Genomic DNA, 23,681 nt, shown 5'->3' on the forward strand with positions numbered 1-23,681 from the left:
CTTATCAACCTTGCAGCTTCTAATGGATGGGAGATTCATCATCTCGATGTGAAGACAGCTTTTCTTCATGGAGAGTTGAAAGAAACTGTGTTTGTTTCCCAGCCAGAGGGGTTTGAAGTAAAAGGACAAGAAGGAAAAGTTTACAAGCTTAACAAGGCCTTGTATGGTTTACGGCAGGCACCACGAGCATGGAATAACAAGTTGAATGAGATTTTGATGAGCTTACACTTCAAGAAGTGCAACAAGGAACCGTCAGTATATAAGAGAGAAGAAAAAGATCAGCTGTTGGTCATAGCGGTTTATGTTGACGATTTGTTCGTGACAGGGACGAGTCTGCGTATCATTGATGAGTTTAAGAGGGAGATGTCTACAAAATTTGACATGAGCGATCTCGGGAAGCTCACATATTACTTGGGAATCGAGGTGTTGCAGTTTGATGGTGGCATTGTGTTGAGTCAGAAACGTTATGCACTAAGGATTCTTGAAGATGCTGGGATGAAGAACTGCAACTCTGTTCTTACACCAATGGAGGCTGGGTTACAATTGTGCAAATCTGAGAAAGAAGCTGAGATTGATGCAACAAGGTATAGAAAGAATGTCGGATGCTTTAGATATTTGCTTCATACGAGACCAGATTTGTCATATGTTGTTGGTGTTCTTAGTCGTTATATGCAGAGTCCTAGACACTCTCATGGTGTTGCTATGAAACAGTGCCTGCGATATCTAAAGGGCACGGTTGGTCTTGGCTTGATATTCAACCGTTCTTCGACAAGAGTACCACGACTCATTGGGTATAGTGACAGTAGCTACAAAGCTGACTTAGACGATGGAAGATGTACGACAGGACATGTGTTCTATCTCAATGGAAGTCCGATAACTTGGTGTTCTCAGAAACAGGACACGGTCGCCATGTCGTCGTGTGAAGCAGAGATTATGGCGGGTGCAGAAGCTGCGAGACAGGCATTATGGCTCAGAGATTTGCTTGGAGAAGTCAATGGCCGACCGTGTGAGAAGGTGCTCTTATGCATCGACAATCAGTCCGCAATTGCTCTCACGAAGAATCCAGTATTTCACGGTCGTAGCAAGCATATACATACTCGATATCATTTCATTAGAGAGTGTGTTGAAAAGGAGTTCATAACAGTGGAGCACATTCCAGGTGAGGAACAGAAAGCAGACATTTTAACTAAGGCACTAGGAAGGGTCAAGCACAAGGAGATGAGAGATCTTATTGGTGTTCAAGATGTGAAGAAAGCTCACTTCAAGCTTAAGAGGGAGAATGTTGGTTAAGCTTGAAGAGGAAGACTTCCTAATAGAGTTGTGATTAGAGAAGTTAAGTTCAAAAGAAGATAAGCTCAAATAATATTTAGGAGTTATCTGAATATTGGTGTTTTTCTAATAGGTTTAGGATATGTGTTTTAATATAAATAGCTATGTTGAGTTGTGACATAAGCTATGAGTTTTGTGAGATTAGAGAGCTTGAGAGATTGGAGTTTGTAACCTTAGTTTGAGAGATTTCTAAGGTATTAATAAAGGGAGTGATACTTTATTAAACTCAAAGCTTTCATATTCGTCTTAAAAACAACAGAAACAACATAGGTGGTACTTGTTTACGTTCCCTAGACACTTTATCCAAAAGATTCAATAGGTGAAGTAGCCTGATCCTTCGGAGGCGGCCAAGTCTGAGGATGTCCTTGCAAGGGAAGGCATTGTATGATCTGAGCGGGCCCTTGTAATGGGAGGTATATCTCTGACACGGGTTTTCTTGATAAAACAAACCGGTAGTCCTCCTCCTACGCGATGCATCTTCTTAAACCAATGACTGATTGTCTCAACTCCTAGATAGGAAAAGAGTACGGTCAGTGATCCACCAGCAATGGAGACAATAGCCGGAAACAACCATCGTGATCCGGGGAAATGAGGTATGGTCACCCAAGATGCCGCAACATAAGCCGTTGCCATGAACCCTACAGAAACCCACATCATCCTGTGCGTGGCCACTAGTAATTTCTTCAAGGGTTTCCTCTGGTAAGGTATGATGCTAACGAGAAGAATAACAATACTCAACGACATGAACAGTGCCATGTTGTTACATATTGCAAAGACTTTAAACGCTGCCGTATTGCCTACAGTTGATTTCCCTTTCCACGGCCCATCCTGGTAGACGCCGCCCGGAGGGTTTATCCCACCGGCATAAGAAACTGAAGCAATCAAGACCGCCACTATGGCAATCGTGTTTCTTGCATTTTGTAATGCTTCTATATGCATCTCATGTTCCAAACTCTTACGACCCCTTTTAACCTCATGTCTCTTGCTTTTCATTCTTTTCTCTGCTATCTCTGATGTGCTTATTCCGATTAGCTCAAGCAACCGTATTACCTCCCTTTCATGAGAGCGTCTATGAGTATTATCGACTGGATAATTAGAGTGGCCTCTGTAATCTTGATTGTTCTCAGCCTTCTTTGACTCCAGTTCTTCTGAATTCTTGGTGTCGTCACACATCAGGCAGCTTGATATGAACTCAAAGTCTTTGGCTTCTAGAGGGACAAGGTCAGAAGCTCGATAACCCATTTTGTTCCTATCTCTGATATTTATTAGCTGCTTACCAAAATTCCTATCTCTGATATTTATTGTCTTCTTACCAACAATGTAACTTATAAGCTGCAATTTATTCAATAGGAATATGTGAGAAGAAACACAACACACACAAAACAAATAAATTGACAATAAGTGAGCCGGATGATTCAATATATCACTTGTATATTAGATGATGTATCATCTTATAGTCAAGGTTAGATTCCTAACATAGAGTATATATCTGGCTAGTCAAAAAAAATTGTAACTAAATTCAAAAGTGCTTTTGAAATAGAGAGGAGAGAGCTAGAGCTAGGGATCACAAAGAAAACCACTTACCGGAGCACAACAAGCCACGGAAGCAGCAACATGTAAGACAGTGTTGTCATGTTGATCTTTTTTATTCATAAGAACTCGGCTGTTAATGCCCAAACTCTCAGCCATGAAAACAAAGGCGTCTATAGTTTTGTTTCGTGCAGCGAGATGAAAGACTGTCTCTTTTGACGGCGTGAGAGCTTCGAAACACAATGGAGCCTTTTGCACAAACTCCTCCAGGATTACAACCGAGCCTCTTCGGACTGCCAGATGCAGAGGTGATAAACCTTCGGCGTTAAGAGCTTCTCCTAGTCTTTGATCGACCCCTAGCAATATACTTGTCAGTTCAATGTCACCTTTGTCACACGCATGATGCAGTAGCGTTGATGGAGAGCCGCCTTCGACAACCCAAGCTCTTTGTCTAGCTAGCTCTGGAAATCTCTCCAGTATAAACCCAACAATACCTGACAGTGATCCCAACGGCCAACACAATAGTGAGACAGTGAGTTCATACAAGATTACGAAAACATGTTGAGCGCGCTGTATATACTATAAACTTACAAATAGCTCCACTTGATATGGTGAAATTGAGTTCATCGAGTTCAACTGAATACGTCTTTTCCTCTATGAGTGTAGCAGCCACCATGAAAAATGCTTAGGGAAGCTAAGTGGAGAGGTGTTTGGTTTTTGTTGTTGCGCGCGGAACACAGTTCCAGTCCAGTGTTGCATCTGCTAACTATGTTTACGTCTCCAAGAAGAGCAGCAAGATACAAAGGTGTGTCCCCGTATGCGTTGCGGGAACAGAGGAGGGACGGTCGGAGCTCAATAATCTTGGAGACGAGTTCTCGGTGACCAAGCTTCCCAGCCATGTGAAAAACCGTGTTGTTCGTGTTTTGCTCCTCGCTTCTCTCCTCCAGCGACGATTCTCTCTCTTCCACCAAACCAAGAAAAGCTGGAAGGTCATTTTGAAGGATCGCATGGAAGATCGGCTGCATCGTTTGTCCAGAAAACTAGAGCAAAAAGTAAGAAAAATGATCTTAACCAAGCTAAGTAGTTTTAGACCACAAGAGTTCTTAGCATATTAACATTTTGGCTTCTTGGTCTTCCTTTTTAATTTTCAGTGTCCATTATACACACTGGTAGCTGTTGGGTAATATATATATAAATAAATATATATATATATATATATATATATATATATATATATATATATATATATACTAGAAAGTAGCCCATGTGATGCGTGGGTTATGTATGCATTATTAATTTGAAATAAAGAATGAAATTTCTATTCAATTGTATATGGAATGTACATGTAATTGTTACTATATGTATTAAAATTATTTTTTATAATATTACAGTTTAACTACAATATTTGATATATATTTGTTATATGATGCTTCATAAAAGAGTCATTTTGAGTGTACAGTATTGTCGAAAATATTTAAACAATATCTTATATAATAAGAGAAGGTTTATTCTAAACTTTGTTTGAGGCGATGACATTTGGCGTTTTATATATTTGACACTTGTCTATTGTTAATTAAATATAGCCACAATTTTTAACTTAATCCCTTGGTAATTAAAATTTTTGCTTTAACAAACAAACAAATGGGATCTGAACATGCAGCTTCTGTGTTTCTCTTCCTCCCATACGGTATTTAAATTGAAGCTCGGATTTAGTTTTAGTTTTTTTTTGGTCTTAATGTGAAGATTTCATTTCATATCAGAGTTTACATAATTAGATACCGATTACATAATAACCCATTACCACATGAACAAGAGGAAAAAGACTAATACAAAAAGTTATAGGGGTAAGAGACAAAACGAAAGTAGACTTCAAGGAGAGAGGAAGGATGTGAGATCGTCCCTGGAAAGGAAAGCAGACGGCTTCTCAACGTGCGGTCCACAGAGATGCGAAGATATGAGGCGGGGAACTCGGTAGCAGAGAAGATGCGGGCATTTCTCTCCTTCCAGATATGGTAAATCACGGTCTGGAAGAGGAGCTTGACGATGGTGATGGCCTTGGCAGTGTGCGGTTGATGGAGATTGAGAATCCACGCAGGTGCAGCTGAAAGAGAGGCAGGGGGTTGGGAAAGAACTTGGCCGCAAAAAATCCCCAGAGATCTGAGGAGTAAGGGCAAGAGAAGAAGAGGTGCTCATGCGATTCGACCCCATTCGAGCACAGGACACAAGAGGCGAGAATATTCAAGCCCCAGCTCCTGAGCCTATCTCTCGTGGGTAAGCGATTCAAGATGGCCAACCAAGTTATGAAGGCGAATCTTGGGACATGTTCTTTAAACCATATAGCGTTGGCCCAAGGGACAACAGGGGAATGGGTCCTCAGCTGCTCCCAAGTCTCTTTAGCAGAGAAAGAAGAGCGGTAAATACCTGCAGCGTTACGCCAGAGGTAGGAATCCCAACCATTGCCATCCAGAGGAGCAGCAAGTTCAGTTAGAGCAACCAAGAACGCTTGAGAGTTATCAGATCGAGCTGGCGGTAGGACCCAATCTCCATTTCTCGAAGCATCAGTGACATGCGCATCTTTTCTTATGCGAAGTTGTCGTGGACCATTCTCTCCAAGGAACGTTATAAGCTGACCAAAATCAGTCCATGAGTCGAACCAGAACGCCCATCACCCACCACGCACTTGAGGAACTTGGTGATAGTGGGTTTAAGCTGCAGCATGCTGTTCACCGTTTTAGAGAAACGGTTAGCCTCCTTGGTTAGCCAATAACTATTCTTCGAGAAGTTTTGCATTCAAATAGTTTTAGTTTTGCATTCTGCTTTTGAAAACGTAATGTCTTGCAGTCAAAGTAAATTAAATCATTTGATAATTGCTTTCTTATTTATTTCCAATTAAATATTAGTAATCTGTTTTCCATAAAATTATAATCCAATAGAATTCAATTTCTGATTACTTTTATTATTATTATTATAATCTCTCTCCCTCAATCTATTGGGAATCAACACCCCTGATATATCATGGTTTTTGTGGTTTTTTAACCATGATATAAGGAGTCTTTTAGAGTCTTTTGATGTGTTTTCCAGGATGTTTTTGAGTCTTTACAGGTTTTCTAGGATTTTGGCATGAAAGGAGCGAAATGGAGCAATTTGGATCGTTTTGGAGCAGAAATCTCGGATCAAGACAAGAGTGTCGATCGACACCACTTAAGAGCATCGGTCGACACCCCTTTCTGCCGACTCAAGACCCAAAAATTGGAAGTTTTACAAAAGTTGCCCCAAAGTTTTCCATATTTGCAACATAAGTCCCTGACGTGTTTTAGGACATATAAATAGTGTTTTTAGATTTTCCAAACCCTTTGAAGTTATTTTCTAGCAGTTTTTGAGAGAGAGATATTGAGAGCTTTTTGGGAGAGATCTGATCTGCTTTGTAGAGAAGAATTTCTAAACTCCTTCTTTTACTTTTAATATCTATTCATGTTATTCAGAATTATGATTTGTTCTTCATTAAACATGTCTGAGTAATTTGCTTGTTAGGTTTAGGGTTTTTCATAGGGTTTTTATGATTTATTAGATCTGATATTTTTAGGGTTCTTAATCTTTTATGATCTTCATCCTTGGTTGTTCTTCACAATAATTCTTGATTGATCACCTAGAATTGTTATCTTAGGGAAATAAATTGATATGAGAATATAATTGTTTTCCTGATTAAACCATTGATGAGCAGAATTGTTTATTACAAAGAGATTTGAATTAATAATTCTGTGAACTTATCTAAACCTGTTTTTAAAGCTGATTTATTACTTGGAATTTTACAAAGAGATTTGGATTTTCTGGTTTTAAATTTAGATATTATTTGCAGTGAGAACTGATTTAATTTACCAAAAGTTTAGAGTTCTAGATCTGATCTTTATTGCTTGAACCTTAATTAATTTATCTGATTTAATATTTCATAATTTCCTGAGAAATTCCCTAGGCTTAGCTCTTTTGATTTTCTGAATTCACATCACTTTTATTTAAATATTGCATTGCTTTATTTTAATTCAATTTAACTTGTTTAGCGTAATTTACAAAACTTTACAGTCTATTGTGTTTGATCTTGAGTCTCTGTGGATTCGACCCCTAAGTACTGCAATTGATCTCTTGTTTGAGAGAGTAGCTCTAGGGATTAATTTGAGCTTATCAAATTTTGGCGCCGTTGCCGGGGACTCTCTGATTCTACCATTAGATTTAAGTTTTTAATTTCGTCTAAATTTTTCTTTTATTTTCTACTTACACGTTTTTGTTTTTTTTTCTTCTCTTTGGTGTTTCAGGTGCATGCCTCCTAAACCTCACACAAGGAACAACAAGTCTGGTCCTACTGTGAATTTGTCAAACAAAGAGTTGGGAAAGCTTGAACGTGAGAACAGAAAGGCAGCTAAATCTCTGAAGATGGTTAATACGATCATTCTGATGCGTGATGAGGCTGGTGTTTTGAGGGATCAAGAGGGCCACTTGCGCAATGAGCATGGCCAAAAGCTTGATGCAGAAGGAAACGTGATTCCTGAACCTGTTGTCAACGAGCAGGCTGTTGTGAACCAGCAAGGTGGTGTCGTTGGAGGTCAGGCTGTTGTCAACGAGCAGGCTGATCCGGATCTTGGTGTCGATCGACACCAACCAGGTGGCATCGATCGACACCCACCTGCAGACGTGCGTGGAGCTGCCAACCACGTACAGAACCCTGTTCGAAGACAAGAGAACAACCGGGATCTGATCAGGACCATTGCTGACTACAATCGGGCCGATCTGGTGTATGAGAACCGGTCTGCTATTGTTCCTCCTCCATTCCAGAGGAATGACTTTGAGCTGAAGCCTGCTTACTTTCAGCTAGTTGGGCAGAGACCTTTCTCTGCTTTGCCCCATGAGAAGCCTATGGACCATATTGAGCATTTTGAGGATCTTGTGACCAGTATCAAGGCTAATGGAGTGACTGAGGACTTCATATTCTGCAAGCTCTTCCCATACTCACTTGCAGGAGAGGCATCTCAGTGGTTGAAGCAGTTGCCAGCTGGATCTTTGACATCTTGGCAACAAGTCAAAGTGGCTTTCCTCAACCATTTCTATGATGATGCAATGTCAGATGAGTTGAGAGTCAAGCTATCCACTTTCAAGCAAAGACCAGATGAAGCTTTCAAGGCAGCTTGGGTGAGATTCAAAGCTTATCAGAGGGACTGTCCACACCATGGTTTTTCAAGGGTACAACTGTTGAGTATCTTCTTCAGAGGGTGTGACTGGAAGTATCAGTTAGCTTTGGATGCTGCAAGTCATGGGAACTTCAAGACAAGAATGCCAGAAGATGCTGAAGTTTTGATTGAGAATTTGGCTTCTAGCAATAGCACTAAGGGAGCAGATGCTGAAAGGAAGAGATTGCATGGAGGATTTGATTCAAACCAGTTAGCTTCTGTCAATGCTAAGCTTGATTCAGTGCACAATCTTCTTGTGGGAAAGAAGTCAGTCCAATTTGCTGCTGAAGTTGAGACATTTGAGCCAGAGCCAGAGAATTCAGAGGAGGATGTCAACTATGTGTATGGAGCTGGGTATCAGGGACAGCGGTTTGGAACTCAGCAAGGCAATAGGCCTTACAGTGGGAACTATTCAGGCTACACTTCCAAGCCAGAGTATCAGCAGCAACAACAGAATAATGGCCATACAAGGACATATGGGAACTCATCTTATCAGTCTCCACCTCCTAAGACTTCTTCTGAGAGTAGAATGGAGGCCATGCTTGAGCAGATTCTACAAGGTCAAGAGAATTTGACAGTGACATTCAATGGAAAGATTGACAATGTCTACACTGAGCTGAATGGGAAGATAGAAGCATTGAACATTCATGTCAAGAAGTTAGAGAATCAGGTTATTCAGACTGCTGGGTCTGTCAAACGACAAGAGGGTTTTCTTCCTGGAAGAACTGAGTTAAACCCCAAGCATGCTTGCAATGCCATATCAGTGAGAGATGAAGATGATGGTGACATTTTTTCTGCAGAACAAGGAGAAAAATCGTCCAATCTGTCGGATCCAGATGATGGCATCGATCGACACCACCTGGGTGTCGATCGACACTCTAGCCAGACGAACCCAGAAACTGCAAAATCTCAGGTTCCAACAGTTGAAAGGGTCTACAAGCCTAAGGTTCCTTTTCCCAAGCCAAGAAAGTCTAAGCAGGAGATGGAAGAAGCTAGATGCAAGGCAATGATGGATAAGGTGATGATTGAGATGCCTTTGATTGATGCAATAAAGCTTTCACCACCACTTAGGCGCTATGTCAAGAGAATGGTATCAAATGGTTTGAGCCCTGAGGAAGGAGCACTGCTTACAAAAGATGTTAGTGCAATTCTGTTGAACCAGCCTGTTCAGAGGAAGAAGGAGAGAAAGCAAGAAGTGGTTGTCTCTAAGGAAGTGAGTGCAATCATTCAATGTAAGACTGCAGAGAAGTTACCAGATCCTGGAAGCTTTGTACTTGATTGCTCTATCTTCACAGGAAGGTTTGCACACTCACTTTGTGACCTTGGTTCTAGCATCAACTTGATGCCACATTCTGTTGCTGTGAGACTTGGGATGACAGAATTCAAGCCAACTCAGATTTCTCTAATCCTAGCTGATCGCTCCCGAAGAATTCCTGAAGGTGTTCTAGAGGATATTCCAGTAAAGGTTGGCAACTTCATGATTCCCACTGACTTTGTGGTGCTGAAGTATGATATAGAGCCTAAAGATCCTCTCATCTTAGGAAGGTCTTTCTTGGCTACAGCTGGTGCAGTCATTGATGTGCAGAAGGGACACATAACACTGAATGTGGATGGCTTGAGTATGCATTTTGAGATGGATAAGCTGAGGAGGGCTCTTACTATTGATGGACAGACTTTTTCTGTTGAAAAAGTTTCTGCAACACGAGCATCAGGCTCAGTGTCGATCGACACCAACAAGGTGGCATCGATCGACACCTCTCCACATCCGAGACAGAACAGCTCCAAAACTGATGTTCCAAGTCAGAATCCTGTTCCCCAACAGAAAGTCTCTCAATCCACACTCCAAAGCCCTCAGGTAAGGCAAAGGTACACCTCTCCTTCTCCTAAACCTCTTCAAATCACCAATGAGAATTTCAAAGAGATAAAAACTGTTTTGCAGTTAACCAAGCCACGAGATTATCGTAGAGCGCTTGTTTCTTCTGTTGATGATTTTGCAGGAAAGAAAAGATACCCTCCCATACCTAAATCCCGCCCTGGTCCTGTTCCTAACATCCTTGGCAGACCTCATGCACCTAAAGCTTATACACCACCATGGATGAAGAGGATTTCAATGTCATGTTCTGCTCCACCAGGTTCCTGAGCTCCAGCACAGTCAAGCTAATGACTGAAAACAAGCGCTTAGTGGGAGGCAACCCACTGGTAAGTTTTTCTTTTTCTTTTGCTTTTGATTTTTATTTATTTTATTTTATTTTTGCTTTCCTCTTACTTGATAACACTGGGGACAGTGTTGTTTAAGTCTGGGGGAGGTTAGTTACTAACTATGTTTTCTGTTTTTGAGTTTCAGTTGTGTCAGTCAAAACCATAAAGTTTGAGTCAAATTTTTCAAATTTTTCTTTTTGTCTTTGGGAATTATGATCTTGATTAATGATTTCTCTTATTTGGCTAACACTCTAATGATTATTTGTTTATGCTTGATCTCAGAACTGAAGCTTAGAAAGACTATGAGCCTTATCAACAATCCTGAAAGCCCTTATTCAATGGATATCTGATTGATCTAACGTTGTCTCAACTTTTATCAGGATTTTAATCGGACTTAATCTCTTACTTTGGGGTTGGAAATCAGTGGACTAGACTTCTTCTTCAGGCCATACAAGACAATGCAATTTTTCAAAGTATGTCTCCCCTCTCTCTTCCCTTCAGTGCTTTAAAAAAAAAATCAGAAAAAGAGAATAAAAGATGAGATGATTTTGATCAGTTTAGAGAGGTAGGTAAATTACCAGTGACCTCATTATTCTACTCTTGAGTCAAATGATCACACAAAGCTTGGAAGTGAGGGGTAGGTAAATTACCGATGACCCCGGTATTCGCTTACACCTTTGATTAAGAAAAAAAATAGAAAGAAGAAAAATAATGGAAGTGAGAAAAGGGAGAGGAAAGGAGATGTAAGAAGAATGTCTTGGTCTGAAAAGAGTCCATATGCCACTGTTCAATACACCCAAGGTAAGAACTCACCTGTACTTGCTTTAATATTGACTAATGAGATGACAATGGAGATTTCAGAGATTCCAAAGGATTGTGGGATTTTAGTAAGGAATGTTGATGCTAATCATGGTTGAGTATAAGAAGTAAGTTCTTGAGTCAGGCACATGAAGAGTGTGAATAAGAATAATCTGCAATTGAGTGAGTTCCCTGTTTTCAAACCTCTTTCACAGGTCTAAGCTTATGTTTTGCTTGAGGGCAAGCAAAGGCTAAGTCTGGGGGAGTTGATATATCATGGTTTTTGTGGTTTTTTAACCATGATATAAGGAGTCTTTTAGAGTCTTTTGATGTGTTTTCCAGGATGTTTTTGAGTCTTTACAGGTTTTCTAGGATTTTGGCATGAAAGGAGCGAAATGGAGCAATTTGGATCGTTTTGGAGCAGAAATCTCGGATCAAGACAAGAGTGTCGATCGACACCACTTAAGAGCATCGGTCGACACCCCTTTCTGCCGACTCAAGACCCAAAAATTGGAAGTTTTACAAAAGTTGCCCCAAAGTTTTCCATATTTGCAACATAAGTCCCTGACGTGTTTTAGGACATATAAATAGTGTTTTTAGATTTTCTAAACCCTTTGAAGTTATTTTCTAGCAGTTTTTGAGAGAGAGATATTGAGAGCTTTTTGGGAGAGATCTGATCTGCTTTGTAGAGAAGAATTTCTAAACTCCTTCTTTTACTTTTAATATCTATTCATGTTATTCAGAATTATGATTTGTTCTTCATTAAACATGTCTGAGTAATTTGCTTGTTAGGTTTAGGGTTTTTCATAGGGTTTTTATGATTTATTAGATCTGATATTTTTAGGGTTCTTAATCTTTTATGATCTTCATCCTTGGTTGTTCTTCACAATAATTCTTGATTGATCACCTAGAATTGTTATCTTAGGGAAATAAATTGATATGAGAATATAATTGTTTTCCTGATTAAACCATTGATGAGCAGAATTGTTTATTACAAAGAGATTTGAATTAATAATTCTGTGAACTTATCTAAACCTGTTTTTAAAGCTGATTTATTACTTGGAATTTTACAAAGAGATTTGGATTTTCTGGTTTTAAATTTAGATATTATTTGCAGTGAGAACTGATTTAATTTACCAAAAGTTTAGAGTTCTAGATCTGATCTTTATTGCTTGAACCTTAATTAATTTATCTGATTTAATATTTCATAATTTCCTGAGAAATTCCCTAGGCTTAGCTCTTTTGATTTTCTGAATTCACATCACTTTTATTTAAATATTGCATTGCTTTATTTTAATTCAATTTAACTTGTTTAGCGTAATTTACAAAACTTTACAGTCTATTGTGTTTGATCTTGAGTCTCTGTGGATTCGACCCCTAAGTACTGCAATTGATCTCTTGTTTGAGAGAGTAGCTCTAGGGATTAATTTGAGCTTATCAACCCCCACCCCACACACTAACTACACTTTTAAAAATGTTACAACCTAAAAAAATTGCTCTCTACTCTACTCTATACTAGAGTTACTCTCTAAAGATGATCACCGGTAAAAATAAGATTGTTTTTGGGAAGCTCCATACTTTAGAAGAAACAATCTCTTACTCAGCTTTAAATGTCTCTTTCAAGATGAAAATGTAAATCAACTACCTAATCCACACCACACCTATCTCACCTATTGTATATTAAAAACTTTCTCTCTAACTAATTTTTTACTTGCTTTCAGACATGCAACTCGCCTATCTAAGTTCGAAGATCTGTTGATTCGGGGAAAGCAGTGTCTCTCTTTGGGAAAAACTTGCCAAACTTCTTACACTCTTGGCAAACTATTTATATTTCAATGCAACATCGTCAACTCCAACAATTCCGTAAAAGATATTATATTTCATATACATATGGTTAATTCTGTATTTGTTTTTCCCCCATTCTCCAACATGTAATATATATTGCTTCCAGTTAAACCAGTTTCTGTCTTACTTTTAACATCAGATATTCTCAATATTCGTACAATAATCTTTTAATATGAACAACAGTCTTATAGTCTTTAATATTTTCCCCAGTAACTATTTCAAGGCAAGTAATGTCCCGTCAATTTTAGTTGGCAAAATTTATTAAGACCCAAAAGATTTGTACATGATTGAACAAATAGAGACTTACGTCAAACAACAAGGATGGAGGCCAGGTAATATGACCAATTTATATTTTATTTTTACTACTATTACTTAAAACATCGTCTTGATATTTTTAAGGAACATTTGTTTTTGGTGTAAAGCGAAAGTGGTTGAAGTTGTGTATTGCTCAATAGGTGGCACTATATTTCATGCACTAACTGTAATTTGAAAATGAAAACCTCTGGTTTGACCTTGACACATCACACTTGCTCTCCATCCGAAGCTGTAGGAATACTCCGGTGTGTTGTTTTCAATGAGTCCGGAGTGTGGCAATCCGTTTTTTCATAGTTCTTTTCGATGTTTTTTCATCTGTTTGGATCATCGAGGATTGGAGAAGGGTACCATCATAATCAAGAAACATAATGATCTTTTTTCCTCTTGCAGTGTTGATGATATATGTTATAACAGGTCTAGAATTTGAGAGTAAATTTGAGTCCAAGTATTTAAGTAAATGTCTACCTATGGCTAGATACGTACGCTATTTGAATGTTAGATAGATGTTACTCTTAAGTTCAAAATATTTTATTAACAGTTACAAATTTGGGAATTATGGAATTTGATTTCATACCTTTTGTAACATAAATAATTGCGACGGAATATTTTCATTAGAATAAAGACATTTCAATTCATGGTTATTGAAATTATAACTCTCTTTAATGCATTGTAAAAGCAATTTGTAACCCACTACCTGATATTAAATATAAAATTTTAATATATTTTCCATATAAGAAGTAATCAAACTTAATGATTTAATTAATACTATTTTAAATATTGTTGGGTATAATTTTATCTTCTCTACTAAATAAATGAATTGTATGGTTAGCAGGCTCGGCCCACCCCTAAAGCAGCCAAAGCATGCTTTAAGCCACATAATATATACAAAAATTTGGGTTAATTAATGAAACATGTTCATAGCTAAATTGGTTCTGTTCTACGAAATCATACCCTATGTCGCGGGTTCGATGCCCCAAAACTGCAGTTTTTGTATTTTTTTTTATTGTTTGTATCATATGCTTACAGTTAATATATTTTATAAAATACCTTGTATAATAAATGCTTTAGGCCTAGGTAATCTCAGGACCGGCGCCCTGATGGTTAGTTCGACGAACCCGATAAATCAAGAGAAGCAGAGAGAATATTCACAAAGATATTGGATAGTGTCAACTCATATTCTACACGACAAATCCAACACAAGTCTGCCAATCTAATGAGAGAAAAGTCGCGTCACCGAGTCTGTCAATGGGTTGAATTGAATGTCACGTGACTGACTCCATCAATGGGTTGAGAGTCACGTGACCGACATAGTCACTTGGCCAAGAGCTTGTGACTGACTTTATCAATAGGCCAAGAGTCTCGCGACTAACTTGATAAATAGGCCGAGAATCTTGCGATTGACTCTATCACGAGACCGAGAATCTCGCGACTGACTATATCACGAGACCGAAAATCTCGCGACTAACTTCGTCAATAGACCGAAAGTCATGCGACTGGATCCGTTAATGGACCAAGAGTCTAACGACCGACATCGTTAATGGGCCAAGAGCCTCGTGACCGACCTTATTATGGATAGGGTCAGAAAGCCCCAAGACATATCCTAAGGGATTAGGGCAAAGGGATCTCGATATAAAAGAAGATCGGCCTCCACGAGAGACGAGGGGGAGAGCAAAGCAAGAGACCTAAAACACAAGACACACGACTCAACTCTAGAACGCGGCTAGGGTTTATAGATTGATTCGCTGTGCCTTGAATTCTTGTATTTGAGCTCAAGACTTTGATTAATAAAAGCAACTATTCAACATCTGTTTCTTGTTTCCGTGTCTTTAAACGAATCGATTAATTTTGCCCAAACAAATATGTCACTTATAATTTTCTAATGAAATAAATAGATAGAAATCAAGAAAGTCAACATATATGAAAATCTTATATATATATATATATATATATATATATGATATAAACATGACAACAATTCTGAAATGCTCTTGACAAGATCGATTTTATGTTGATATGTGTATTGATATTAAAGGAAAAGCTATTGTTGTGTAATTTATCATAATTTAATAGGATTTTAGTGGTAGTGTACTCATCAATTAATGAAAGAAAATATTATATGATTTTAAAACGTGTAAAAATTAAGGTTTATAAAATTACATAAAGGCTTAATCAAAATTATGTATTTAAACTATTTCATTTCTCATCCAAGATATGGTTTTTATTATGATATTTTTTTATTATAAAATAGTGTGTGTTTTTTTCACTTTAAAGGATGAAGACAAATTAAATAAAATGTAAGAAAAATATGTAAAGTAGATGTATCAAATATCATTTATTCATTAGTAAATGTTATAGAATATTATATTTTATATCATATGAGATTTTATTATAAAATAATCTGATTTTGTTTGACAAAAGAACTTAAGATATTAAAGTGGATTTAAAAATATATGTCAATTGTGCCAATATTAAGAAGAGAACTTAGAAGTATGATTATTTGGAACTGAAAATGATAAAAAATTGTTTTAAAAGAATAAAATGGAAACAAAGGATGACAGGTGTCACTAAAAAAAAGCGTCAAATGTCGCAATGTGAGTTAAAGTTAAAAAATACTTTATCATATTATATAAGATATATCATATGAAGTTAGCCTGGGCACTAATATCCGTTACCCGTACTTGACCTGTTACCCGGTTCGTACCCGTCTCGAAAAAAGGGTACCCGTGATCTTAGGGTCGAGTAAAGGATTTTAAAATTACATTACCCGCGAGTAAGGGACGAGTATCGGGAAATAATTTAGTTTAACCTACTCGTCTCGTTACTCGTCCCTTTACCCGTTTCGTTACCCGACCCGCAAATACCCTTTAATATTATTATTATATATTATTAATTTATAAATATATTATTAAGCTTTTATTTTTCAAGTTTGTAATTTTATAATTTTTGAGACTATATGTTGCATACATTTATGAGTTCTTCCTTTTTCGGATTTTGGAATATGAAATTATTGACATTTATGAATTCTTTCTTTTGTTGTTATTGGCAATTTTTTTGCCGAGTACTCGTTGTTCCGGGTACCCGTTAAAGGTTGGGTATTAAAGGGTCAACTAATTTTTACCGGGTACCCGTTTTTTCGGGTACCCGTTATTTAAGGGTCGAGTACGAGTAATTTTTTTCTATTACCCGTAAGGATCGGATCGGGTAAAGGGTATCGAAAAATTCAAGGGTACCCGCTAATATGAAGTGTGTGATGTGATGTCTTTTTGTTTATATATAGTGAGTGTAATATGGTGTTACTTGGCCAGAAGACTTTATTTGACCATATAGTCATCTGCTTACAAACACAAACGCGTTTATAATTTTTAAAAACAAAAGGCAGAAGGCTCGAGGCTGGTCTGGCCATGCCACTGGTTCCTCTCTCTTTCTTTCACGCGCAATTAAATTTTAATAACTATGAGTTGAGAGACTTGGGGTAGCAGTGAATTAGGCCGCTCCAAAGGAAAATGAAGTTTGGTCGTTCGATATTTTTAGTTGGGACGAATTTGTTGCCTTGGAGAGCTTAATAGTGCAAATATGGCGTTAAACAATTAAAAAGTAGACAGCTTCTTAAACCAATTTACCAAAATGTAAAAAAATAATAATACTAGTTGTAGAAAAACTTGTGTCAGTAACTTGAAACATAACCCTTTTTATTATTGCTTTAGGTTTCAAATCAAATTAAATTAGTGCTCTATCATAAATTGTAGTTAAATAAAATTTTCTTTTATAACATATATAATTTTAACAGATAAAAAGTTGCGTCAAGAATTATTTGGAAACTAATAATTTAAACTAGCATTGTAAATTATTTGAAATATAAATATAATTAACAATAAATATATTACAGATGTATGTTATTTAAATTTATATATATACACTACACCAACTTAATTTTATAAAACCATAAATCATATTAAAATTACTAAAAAAATATTTGAAAAACCCACGCTTTTCTAGTAAGATCTATAATTATACTTAGTGGCCCTTATTTGAAGGCATAGTTAGCCAATCCATCCGCCAGACGATTAGCCTCTCTATAACCATGAGAAATTCGGACACTCCAGTCCTTAGAGATAAAGCCATAGCACATGCGTACTAGGGTAGACAAGGGATGGGTCTCACTTATCCCTGTCTTTAGATATCCGACCACCAACTCCGAGTCTACTACAAGGTCTAGCTGCGGTATTCTGTGATCCCAGACTAAAAAAGATTATTTAAAAAACCCACGCATCGTCTTGGGCAACTTTCTAGTAAGATATATAATTATACTTAGTGGCCCTTTTAGATGTCAAATGTAATCGGCAACAACCTGCACACATCTGTGTTTATAATGAAGCTTTGAAATTAATCTGTTTGACACTTTTAGGTTACATGATTACAGAAACAAATCATCAATTCTGAACCAGTTGAATTAGAAAATAGTTCAACCACTACAAGAAAAGTCCACATTGATAGCAGTAGATTATAGCTCATTTTCTCTAACTGCTATGAAAAATAGACTTTTTTTTTAATTACTATATAATAGCACTAGATAAACGCTAAGATAAAAATTCGTTAAGCGAGAACCTAAAATCGTTTATTCCGCTATTACTTAGATGAAAATTTTCGTTTAAGCGCGTTTCAGATCCAATTTTTTTTTTTGTCAACAGAACCAAAAAATTTAAATGCCACGTTTACAGCAAAAATAAAACCTTATCCCTTCTCTGTACGACGAGACGAACAAAACATCAGAAAATTTTTCTTCGCCAAATTGAAATCTAGGTCTTTTTGAGTCCACCATAGACTCCACCGTGAAGCTCGTCGGTGGCCTCATTTCGCGTCCATTCCGATGTCATATCTCGGCAAAAAAGTGATTAACACGAATTGTTATGTCTCCCTCTACCTCAATTTTTATTTGCTTCCTTCTCTTATTATCTTTCTCCATCCAAATCCGAGTTTGCGAGATTTCAAGCTACCTTAACAACAAAGTCATCCACTTTTTCAACTTTCTTTCAACTACTTAAGCTCCAGGTTCGTATTTGTATGTTTTTTCTTGTTCTTCTCTGTGATTTGTACCTTTTTGTGTTTAGATGAATGATTAGATCTCGAGACTGATTTACTCTCTTTGCGATGGATATGGTTCAGATTCGGTTTCAAAGTTTTAGTATTTTGATTGCTTGTAAATCAATAGATGGGTTAAGCTTTTGATTGTTCAACATTTCTCTTTATTATATGCTTTTCTGGAGAGGTCATATTGAATGGTATCTATGGTATTGGATGACCTATATGATATGCATATTTCTCTCATGACATAAGCTTGTTAATTTTTTCTTGTTTTAGTGCACAACGCTTGCAGGATTTAGGTGATGAGTCTAAGTCGCTTCAGCAATAGTTTTGTGTACAGAGGTATTGTAGATTGTTTCTCGAGGACATACAGAGAATCTGGATTATATAACTATGGTTTTTGTTTGCAACTACATCAGCGATTTTACTTACTTAAACTTGTTCTTATTTAGGTCAATGGAGATGGAAAGTATGAGCGGATAAGTGGAACAAGCCTTTGGTGGAGGCACAGTTTTAGGTCTTGGTGGAGGCACAATTTTAGCAAAAGAAGCCTTATGATCTTAGCAAAGCAACGATGCGCAAGAAAATAAGGTTTGTATTTTCAATTTTAATCAGAACCGGTTTAGTACTTTGGTGGATAACCCAAACTTAAATTCAGAAATCAGAACCACCATAAATAGTCCTCCTCTCTGTCTGTTCTCTCAGTCGATCTAATGTGGGTGTGTGAAGCTTTTTCTGATTCCGCTTGAGAAATCCAAAATTCGATTCTTGTTTTTGGTTGATTTAGGTTCACTGTTTCTCCCGAGGAGATTGATGATGATACATCAGAGATTCCATCCCCGTGGGTTCATCTTCTTCCTCTTCTGTACTCTTTCATATGTTTCAATCTACTCTTTAGTTGTTTAATTCACATATCTACAGGCCAAAGAAAACTTACAAGGATCCCGACGGTGGAAGGCAACAGTTCTTACTGGAACTTGAATTCATTCAATGTCTCGCCAATCCTACTTACATCCACTGTTAGTTTCTCTTCTTCTTTTCCCTTCTATAGTTTATGAGGATTTGTTCTAGGGTTTAGTCTTTGTGCTTTTTTAAGTGTTTGCCCTTATCCTTTGGGTTATGCTGTTTTGTAGACCTGGCACAGAATCAGTATTTTGAAGATGAAGCATTTATTGAATACTTGAACTATCTTCAATATTGGCAGCGACCAGAGTACATCAAGTTCATAATGTGAGTTGGAATATCTTATTGGAAGTTTTGGTAGTCATATGAAGGTTTGGAATATATCTTATTGCTCTGCTTGTTTTATCCGTTTCATTATGTTTTTGTGTTTATGTCTTGGTATAGGTTCCCACATTGCCCATATCTGTTAGTTGTCTATTTGAACATGTTGTAACGTTAAATAATAAGTTTTGTAGGTTTCCGCTCATGTATAGGTAACACTTACAATTTATGGTTTATTTATCTCTATGTGATTGCTATTTGCTTATAGGGTTAATGGCATATTGTGGCTTCTCACGATTCTTTTGTTTCATATGAGCAGATACATATGGAGAGGATAACTAACATGTCTTTTTCATATATTCAAAGTGAACTAGTAGCTGTTCATTGGACTGTTTCTAGAAACGCTAAGTGAGCAGCTAAAAGAGAGCCTTTGCTACAAGTAAGAAAGGCTTGGATGGGTTACATGTACATGTCAAATAGTGTTTCTATTCTTTTTAATGTTAATTTTATTTTGTTTTAGACTTGGTGACACTTTGTTATGTAAGACTTATTTTGGTTAATGTAATTTATGTTATGTATGTTGATTATTTTATGAAATGTAAAAATATAAATATATTTAAATAAATTTTGAAAAAAAAATTATAATAATAAATAAAACAGCATGAATTTTGTGATCCAATAAAATATATTATAGCATTCGATTAGTGCTATGATATAATTACGGTAAAAACTCTTAACATAGCGTGTAAAATGACTTATAACATTATCTTTAAAAATTTGAAAAGCGGGATAATATAGCATTTCTGTACTGCTATGGTATAATACTATATCATAGCATACGAATTCTGTGCTATCATATGTGAGGTACCTACAATAACAGTGGCCTAACATAGCGTTTGTAAAAGAGCTATGAATTACATATTATAGCGTTTCTCTCATGCTAACAATGTACATATTTGTTGTAGTGAACTTTATACAAAAAGAAAAGATCTTGTATCAAAAATTTGGATTGTCAACTTTAATAGCAATTGCCATCAGAATCATGTAAGAAACTACATGATTAAACAGAAATTTGAGAAATGAAGAGGCAGTGATGAGAGATAAAACGTGACGTATGGGTTTGGTGATATTAGACAATGGGCATCGCTTTTTTACTAATGCAAGTAGCACAGTTTTGAGAACAAAACTCTTCAACTAAACAGCCAAGTCTACAAGTTTTGTTCTTTGTCTTTATTTACTAAATAATATTGAAAGTAATATATTAGTTTTGTGGCTCAAATTAAGGAAATGCAAAATTTAGGAAAGTTAATACTGACGTATGTTTCAGGTTTGGAATTGGATATAGGACAACTATGAAAGCATTTCACAGAAAAAATTCCATACAGAGTCCCAACTCCCATATAAAGTTGAAGAGTTGGCTTAAGCTACACGGCACTTTGATTTTTCTATTGTCCTCACTAAACTCCAAATTTCTAATTTCTTAAAACATGATTTTTTAGAGGCCAAGAAGAACGAGTTTATGGTCTTTCAAGTCAAGTCTATTGGATTTTGGAAGGACTCATAAGATTTTTAGTAGGGAAGTTTTTTCTTCAAAAAGACTTCAAATCATCAAGTCAATGGAGCTTCATGTGTTTGTTTTTTTTTATATATATGTAAGTGACCTGCAACACTAATTTACCATATCACTACTTCATATTACTTTTTCAGTTCCACAAATATGAAAGCTTTCTTGTCTAATCAGAAAATGAGCTTACTTCTTCGTTCCTTCTGTTTCCTTTTTCTCGTTTCAAGTTTTCTAAACACGTTTGTTTCTTCTACACAACACTTGTGTCATTCTGACCAACAGGATGCTCTTCTTGAGTTCAAGAGTGAGTTTTCGATCCAAAAACCTGATTGGGTTGATCCTGATGGATCCTCTTATCCAAAGACAGAATCATGGGTGAACAGAAGTGACTGTTGTTCTTGGGATGGTATCACATGTGATGCTACGTCAGGCAAAGTGATTGGGCTAGACCTTAGTTCTAGCCACCTGAAAGGCCAGCTTAAATCCAACAGTAGTCTTTTTAGACTGCGTGATCTCCGTGATCTGAATCTTGCTCGCAACAATTTCAACGATTCGCAATTCCCAGCGGAGTTTGATAAACTCATGGAGCTAAAAAGACTTAATCTCTCTGGGTCTTCACTATCAGGCCAAATTCCAATCAACCTTCTTCAGCTAACCAAGTTGGTGTCTCTCGATCTTTCTTCTTATGATTCTTTATCTATTGATGAATCTTTTCTTCATCTACTTGCTCAAAATTTGAGGAATCTTAGAGAACTGGATATGAGCTATGTAAACATTTCTTCAGAAATCCCCCATGAGTTTTCAAACCTGCGATCTCTAAGGTTACTAGATCTTACCAACTGCAACCTGTCTGGAGAATTTCCAAGTAGTGTTCTTCTGATACCGAGCTTAGAGTCCATTAGATTAAGCTACAATTCAAATATGAGAGGCAATCTGCCCGTGTTTCGTGAAAATAACTCTTTAGTAGAGCTGACCGTTATGTTCACAGCCTTTTCAGGGAAGATTCCGTTTTCACTTGGGAACCTTTCTCATCTCTCTATTCTCGATCTTTCTAGGAATAATTTTGTTGGTGAAATCCCATCTTCAATTGGCAATCTAGGAATAATTTTGCTCCTCATATGAAGGAAACCCCGGACTTAATGGTCCTTCCCTTAAGGATGTTTGCAGAGATATCAAAACGCCAACAACACCACAATCCGAACTGATGGAGTCAAAAGAAGAAGAAGAAGAAGAATCATTCAGTTGGATGGCAGCAGGTTTAGGCTTTGCACCTGGAGTTGTATTTGGGCTGGTGATGGGATACATAGCAGTTTCATACAAGCATGAGTGGTTCATGAAGAGATTTGGCCGAAACAAGCAACAAAGCATCAGAACTCGTTAAGTCACTCATCAATCATTCTCTCTTCCTTATCCCATTGTTGTTATTGTCATTAAAATTTTGTTGTATTTCTAAGTTTTAAGCGTGTGCTGAATCAAATTTTGTATAATATGTTTTGAACTATTATTAAACTAAATTAAGACTGGCAAAAATAAAAGTTGGTGAATAGAAATATTACAATTTCATTAGATAATTTGACTTTGGTTATTTACTACCGTAAATCCGGTTTGGTGAGTGAATGCAATGTTACATTCTTGATTAATTCGATAACAAAACATCAATATTAATATGCACAAGCCGTTTGATAAGCACGTCCGTTTACTCAAAGCTCCTATAGATGTACATGGTTGTGTTTGTCTTTGTGTCTGTGATTAGATATAATTATACACTTAAACTGATTACAGGTGGGTATGGTAAGCAATGAGCTTCACTTCGAATCCAAATGGAGAAAGGAAGTCAAGTTTATTCTGTGCCAATCATATTCTAAGCAGAATATGATTGGCACAGAATAAGAGTCTGAGAAGCATTACGAAAACATTACCTGTCTGCTCTTGATCTCAGTCAGCAACCAAAGAAGTGTTTCTGCTTCTAGGATAAAGTGAAAATATATTGAAGATATTTTCCTATTCTCTAGATATTACTCAATCTTGTATTTACCTTATATGTAATTATCTTCCTCTAGGTTTAGTACATAGTTTTGTATAAATAGGAGACTTTCAGCACATAATAATACAAGTCGCATTATTCTTTTATCGATCTCTACATGGTATCAGAGCAGACTTGTGGATCTAAATTAAAGCTTTCGCGTTAGTGTTCTTGTGAACCCAATATGATCATGGGATGTGAAGACGATGGTGGTGATGAAGACAAACCCGACGAAGATGACGTGAAGCAACGTTGATGTGTGGTTTGACATACACATGCATGGTTTTAGTTTATTATTGTTTCTTTAGTTAATCGAATTTTGGGTTTGTGCCTTATGAGTATTGCCATAGGTTTTTTTTACTGGTTTTGGGTCTTATTTTTGTTGCAATAATTAATTGGGGTTTACTTTTATTTAAATAATTGATGATGGTTCTAGAGTTCTAGGGTTCATGGTTTACATAGGTTTGGTTATGATTTTTCTAAGTTTTTATTTGGTAATAGTTTTACCATTACGGGGGAGTTGTTTGGAACGCTCATATTTTTAGGTAAATTTCTT

General features: G+C 36.8%; 3 protein-coding genes and 1 pseudogene across 4 annotated transcripts; 2 read left to right on the forward strand and 2 right to left on the reverse strand.

Annotated features, from left to right (window-relative positions):
* Positions 1 to 1,589: 1,589 nt before the first annotated feature.
* On the reverse strand, positions 1,590 to 3,212 carry LOC104773885 (uncharacterized). Its single transcript, XM_087495543.1, has 2 exons — positions 2,914 to 3,212; positions 1,590 to 2,661 (listed from the first exon to the last, which is right to left on the reverse strand). Exons 1-2 carry the CDS (start codon positions 3,016 to 3,018, stop codon positions 1,642 to 1,644), a joined length of 1,125 nt encoding a protein of 374 aa, XP_087351669.1. The 5' UTR covers positions 3,019 to 3,212; the 3' UTR covers positions 1,590 to 1,641.
* Positions 3,213 to 4,682: 1,470 nt separating this feature from the next.
* On the reverse strand, positions 4,683 to 5,577 carry LOC109131605 (uncharacterized; annotated as a pseudogene).
* Positions 5,578 to 17,924: 12,347 nt separating this feature from the next.
* LOC104724552 (mediator of RNA polymerase II transcription subunit 31-like) lies at positions 17,925 to 20,125 on the forward strand. The gene is made up of 7 exons (XM_010443055.2): positions 17,925 to 18,281; positions 18,591 to 18,656; positions 18,767 to 18,905; positions 19,102 to 19,155; positions 19,236 to 19,333; positions 19,448 to 19,544; positions 19,858 to 20,125. Exons 3-7 carry the CDS (start codon positions 18,889 to 18,891, stop codon positions 19,874 to 19,876), a joined length of 285 nt encoding a protein of 94 aa, XP_010441357.1. The 5' UTR covers positions 17,925 to 18,281; positions 18,591 to 18,656; positions 18,767 to 18,888; the 3' UTR covers positions 19,877 to 20,125.
* A 987-nt stretch (positions 20,126 to 21,112) lies between these two features.
* LOC147924871 (receptor-like protein 7) lies at positions 21,113 to 22,637 on the forward strand. 2 transcript variants are annotated; one of them, XM_087495545.1, is made up of 2 exons: positions 21,113 to 21,761; positions 22,270 to 22,637. In XM_087495545.1, exons 1-2 carry the CDS (start codon positions 21,256 to 21,258, stop codon positions 22,481 to 22,483), a joined length of 720 nt encoding a protein of 239 aa, XP_087351671.1. In that variant the 5' UTR covers positions 21,113 to 21,255; the 3' UTR covers positions 22,484 to 22,637. The 2 variants fall into 2 exon arrangements, 1 of the variants encoding a protein (XP_087351671.1); XR_015586913.1 differs by having other exon boundaries at positions 21,114 to 21,761; positions 22,158 to 22,637.
* The last annotated feature ends 1,044 nt before the right edge of the window (positions 22,638 to 23,681 follow it).

The sequence above is a fragment of the Camelina sativa genome, chromosome 17 (assembly GCF_030686135.1).
Source record: "Camelina sativa cultivar CO46 ecotype springtype chromosome 17, ASM3068613v1".
NCBI classification, from domain to species: domain Eukaryota; kingdom Viridiplantae; phylum Streptophyta; class Magnoliopsida; order Brassicales; family Brassicaceae; genus Camelina; species Camelina sativa.

What these genes read in the sequence shown, in the direction of transcription:
- LOC104724552 (XM_010443055.2), top strand. An exon ending in ACATCAGAGATTCCATCCCC is followed by an intron (nt 19,156 to 19,235) that starts GTGGGTTCATCT and finishes ACATATCTACAG; the next exon opens with GCCAAAGAAAACTTACAAGG. An exon ending in CAATCCTACTTACATCCACT is followed by an intron (nt 19,334 to 19,447) that starts GTTAGTTTCTCT and finishes GCTGTTTTGTAG; the next exon opens with ACCTGGCACAGAATCAGTAT.
- LOC147924871 (XM_087495545.1), top strand. Translation starts at nt 21,256, where the DNA reads ATGAAAGCTTTCTTGTCTAATCAGAAAATGAGCTTACTTCTTCGTTCC. An exon ending in AACCTTCTTCAGCTAACCAA is followed by an intron (nt 21,762 to 22,269) that starts GTTGGTGTCTCT and finishes GGATGTTTGCAG; the next exon opens with AGATATCAAAACGCCAACAA.
- LOC104773885 (XM_087495543.1), bottom strand. Translation starts at nt 3,018, where the DNA reads ATGGCTGAGAGTTTGGGCATTAACAGCCGAGTTCTTATGAATAAAAAA. An exon ending in CCGTGGCTTGTTGTGCTCCG is followed by an intron (nt 2,662 to 2,913) that starts GTAAGTGGTTTT and finishes AATAAATTGCAG; the next exon opens with CTTATAAGTTACATTGTTGG.